General features: G+C 41.2%; 1 protein-coding gene across 3 annotated transcripts in view; it reads left to right on the top strand.

Moving 5' to 3' along the window:
* STAT5B (signal transducer and activator of transcription 5B) overlaps positions 1–3942 on the top strand; it is a 111293-nt gene that overhangs the window by 58969 nt on the left and 48382 nt on the right. The window contains exon 2 of one of the 3 annotated variants that reach the window (XM_073889541.1): positions 2176–2300. The exons of the other annotated variants lie outside the window; for them this stretch is intronic. Coding sequence (XP_073745642.1) covers positions 2214–2300 — 87 coding nt within the window. The 5' untranslated portion in view covers positions 2176–2213. The remainder of the gene's footprint in view (positions 1–2175; positions 2301–3942) is intronic. 3 annotated transcript variants of the gene reach the window in all.

The following is a 3942-nucleotide window of genomic DNA, read 5'->3' as shown; positions in this document are numbered from 1 at the left end:
TGTGTGTGTGTGTGTGTGTGTGTGTGTGTGTGTGTGTGTGTGTGTAAAACTGAATTTGCCTAGAAGAGAAGATCTTTTGATCTTAGCTACTATTCATTTTTATGGTATACATAAAGTTGATGCTTGGAATTTGATATCTTCTGGTTACAAATGAAATTTTGTCCTTTCAAAAGAGATTTTCCCCCCTAATGTTAGTTTAGTCTTTGAAGATACTCCCCTAAGGAGGGGAGTAATTTTTAGTTCTCTGTAGATGAGGTGAGGATAACGCCAACTATGTGTGAAAGACTGAACAAACAGAGCTTCAGAAGACCAACTTGATAGATTTTGGAACCTAGGTAATGCCTAAGCCCCACTTCCTGCCATTCTTCAGGCCTTTCTACTCTGTCTGTCTGTCTGTCTATCTATCTATCTATCAATCTATCACTTGTTTTTTAAGTAGGCTCCACAGTGGGCATGGAGCCCAACACAGAGCTTGAACTTGCGACCCTTAGATCAGGACCTGAGCTGATATCAAGAGTCAGTTGCTTAACTGAGCCACCCAGGCACTCCTCTACTTAATTTATCTTAATGGTCTTTTTAGATCTCTGATTCTAGAAGGAACTGTTGAAGAAATGGATAGAACTTCTATGTTGCTTTTTTTTTTTAAGATTTTATTTAATTTATTTGACAGAGAGAGAGCACAAGTAGGCAGAGAGGCAGGGAGAGGGAAGAAGCGGGACTCGATCCCAGGACCCTGGGATCATGACCTGAGCAGAAGGCAGACGCTTAACCGACTGAGCCGGGCGCCCTCTGTGTTGCTTTGAATATTGGCTGACGTCTAAGCCTTAGTATTAGTTTAATGTTCAGTACAGCAGTCTGTAGCTCCTACTACTAGGTAGGCCTTGGGAACCCCTTTATTTTAGTTTGGTGCCCGAAGAAGGTTAATTATGTCAATTACACACACACACACACACACACACCATCCTGATATAGTTTATTAAATATAAATTATTCCTCAATAAAATTGAAGATTATTTCCATAAAGAAAAAATTCCTGGGGCACCTGGGTGGCTCAGTTGGTTAAGCATCTGCCTTCGGCTCAGGTGATTATCTCAGGGTCCTGGGATTGAGCCCCACTGGGCTCCCTGCTCAGTGGGGAGTCTGCTTCTCTCTCTCTCCCTCTGCCTCTCCCCTGCTCATGTGCATGTGTTCACGATCTCTCTCTCTCTCTCTCAAATAAATAAAATCTTTTTACAGATTTGAGAGAGAGAGCACACACAGAGGGAGAGGTTGAGGGAGAGGGAGAAGCAGGCTCCCCGCTGAGCAGGGAGCCCGGTGTGGGGCTCGAGCCCAGGACCCTGCGATCATGACCTGAGCCGAAGGCAGATGTTTAATGGACTGAGCCACCCAGGCATCCCAAATAAAATCTTTAAAAAAAAAATTCCTTTTTTTTTAGAATATTAACAGTAGGTGCCTGGGTGGCTCAGTCGTTAGGTATCTGCCTTTGGCTCAGGTCATGATCCCAGGGTCCTGGGATCGAGCCCCACATTGGGTTTCCTGATCAGCGGGAAGCCTGCTTCTCCTTCTCCCACTCCCCCTGCTTGTGTTCCCTCTCTCGCTGTGTCTCTCTTTGTCAAATAAATAAATAAAATCTTTAAAAAAATATTAAAAATGAAAATTTAAGAGCATACACAGCAGTTGTTATGCTCCAGGAAGTCTGATTCTTTTGTTTTAAAATTCATATTCATCATTATATTGAACAAAAGATGGTTGTGTTGAATTGAGAAACAGGTGGGGCATTTTCAAGTATTTCAAAATATTTTTGTTATACCTAGGTTTTCACTGTGGTGGTACTTGTTATTTTAGTAGAATTTGACCTATATTTTATGCCGTAGGAAAAGAAGAAACGAAGTGTTTGCTAGCCACCTACCACCTTGTGCTGCTATGCATTGATAGGTAGAAACTTGAGTACCATTGAATTTTTAACTCTGCCCTGTATTTTTAGTACCTTGTAGAGATTGAATCTGCAAATCATCTTCGAAAGATAAATGACTTGATTTGAGTGTATCAAGCAGGAAAGCTATCTTTCATATAAAACTGCGTATCTTGGAAAAGAGCTACACTAATACCACACTGAAATGATCTTAACTGTGGAATCCTTGATTAGACCTGATTTGTTTTGCACGTACTATATAGCTCCTTAGAGATGACCAGCTTTCAACGAGGATGAACAGATGACCTGGTTTTATCAGAAATTGCTTTCACGTTGCCATGCCTTTCACAAAAGCCAGTCTTCACCGTCTCTGTCTTATTTTGTTGAGGTGCGTTTAAAACTTTTTTTCCAAATATTGGTTTGAATACACAAACTTTGCTCTTTACTAGTAAGATTCTCTAATAGTCAGGTGGTACCCTTTTCCCCCAACAGAAAACAAAGAAGAAAAAAAATTTTTTAAAGATTTTATTTATTTATTTGACAGAGACACAGCGAGAGAGGGAACATAAGCAGGGGGAGCGGGAGAGGGAGAAGCAGGCTTCCTGCGGAGCAAGGAGCCCGATTGTGGGGCTTGATCCCAGGACCCTGGGATCATGACCTGAGCTGAAGGCAGAAGCTTAACGACTGAGCCACCCAGACACCCCGAAGAAGAAAATTAAAGGAAAAAATAAGAAAGTATAGCACAGTCTGTATTTATTTGAACTTTGAAGTGTTTAGTACTAGGATCTAATTCTGTAAAATGTTTCTCTGTTTTGTTCACTGCTGTATCCTCAGTACCTAGAACAGAACCTGGCATCTAACAGATGCTCAGTAAGTATTTATCCAATAAAAACTGCTTCTGGTAGAGGATTGATCCACTTTTGTTTATGGTAGGCAGTTACTCATCTTTGGTAATAGGCCCTGGCTGGTGTTGAAGATACCTTAATTCCATTTATAATGGAATCTCGATATAGATGGTATATCCAGAGACTGCGTCAGCCTTCCAAAGGGCAGAAAGCATTGCCTTTTACTGTGGGAAAAACAAGAGGGCGAAGCCAATTCCCTTTGTTTCTTTTGCATTTTAGAGTTAGACCTGGAAGAAATGTGAGTTTACTAGGTGAGAACTGGCTTTTTATCCCCCATTAAAAAATGTGTGTGTATATGATAAATGTACCAGTTTAACCAGTGCCGTTCCATTAAGTACATTGACATTTTCAGGCAACTGTCACCATTCATCTCCATAACTGTTTCATCTTCCCACACTGAAACTCTGTGCATCAAACGGTAGTTCCCCACTCCCCTCTCCTCCAGCCTCTGGCAACCACCATTCTACTTTCTAGAAGTTTGACTACTCTAGGTGCCCCATATAAGTGGAATCCTGCAACATTTGTCCCTTTGTGTCTGGTTCTTTTTTCTTTTCTTTCCCCAGATTTTTTAGTTTTTGCTCTGTACCTAGACCTAGCCAGTGATGCATACAAAATAAGTATCCAAAGACGAGTTAATTCAGCAGCTTGTTGCATACCACTAGGGGGTTATTAAGGCTTTGAAAATGTGATTCCTAATCTTTATGTCTGTAGGCTTATCTCCTCCAGGTCTTGCTGATAAACCTGCACTGACAGTAATAACAGAGATTAGTCTTTCTCCATGTTCCATAAAGCAAATTGTTCTCCTTCTTTTAGCCTGATGATGAACTGGAAAATTACTGGTACATTGTTGTAATTGTTTATACAGACACTAAGGCAAACTCTACATAAGGGACAACAACTGCAAGAGAGGAGGTTTTGATTGCAGCTTCATTAAGAAATTATGCTCATAACTTGTTTCTTTTCTATTTTCTTCTCTCATTAGATCTTCCTTGTCCTTCTCTCCCTTTCCTTTCTTTTCCTTCTTTTTCCAGTCTGTCCCTTCATCCCTCCTTCCCTTCCCTTCCTTCCTTCCTTCCTTCCTCCCCTCCCTTCCCTTCCTTCCTTCCTTCCTTCCTCCCCTCCCCT

The sequence above is a fragment of the Callorhinus ursinus genome, unplaced genomic scaffold (genome assembly GCF_003265705.2).
Source record: "Callorhinus ursinus isolate GAN/ISIS: 27379988/994484 unplaced genomic scaffold, GSC_fseal_2.0 scaffold108, whole genome shotgun sequence".
Classification (NCBI taxonomy): Eukaryota; Metazoa; Chordata; class Mammalia; order Carnivora; family Otariidae; genus Callorhinus; species Callorhinus ursinus.
This window is presented reverse-complemented; position numbering and strand designations above follow the sequence as displayed.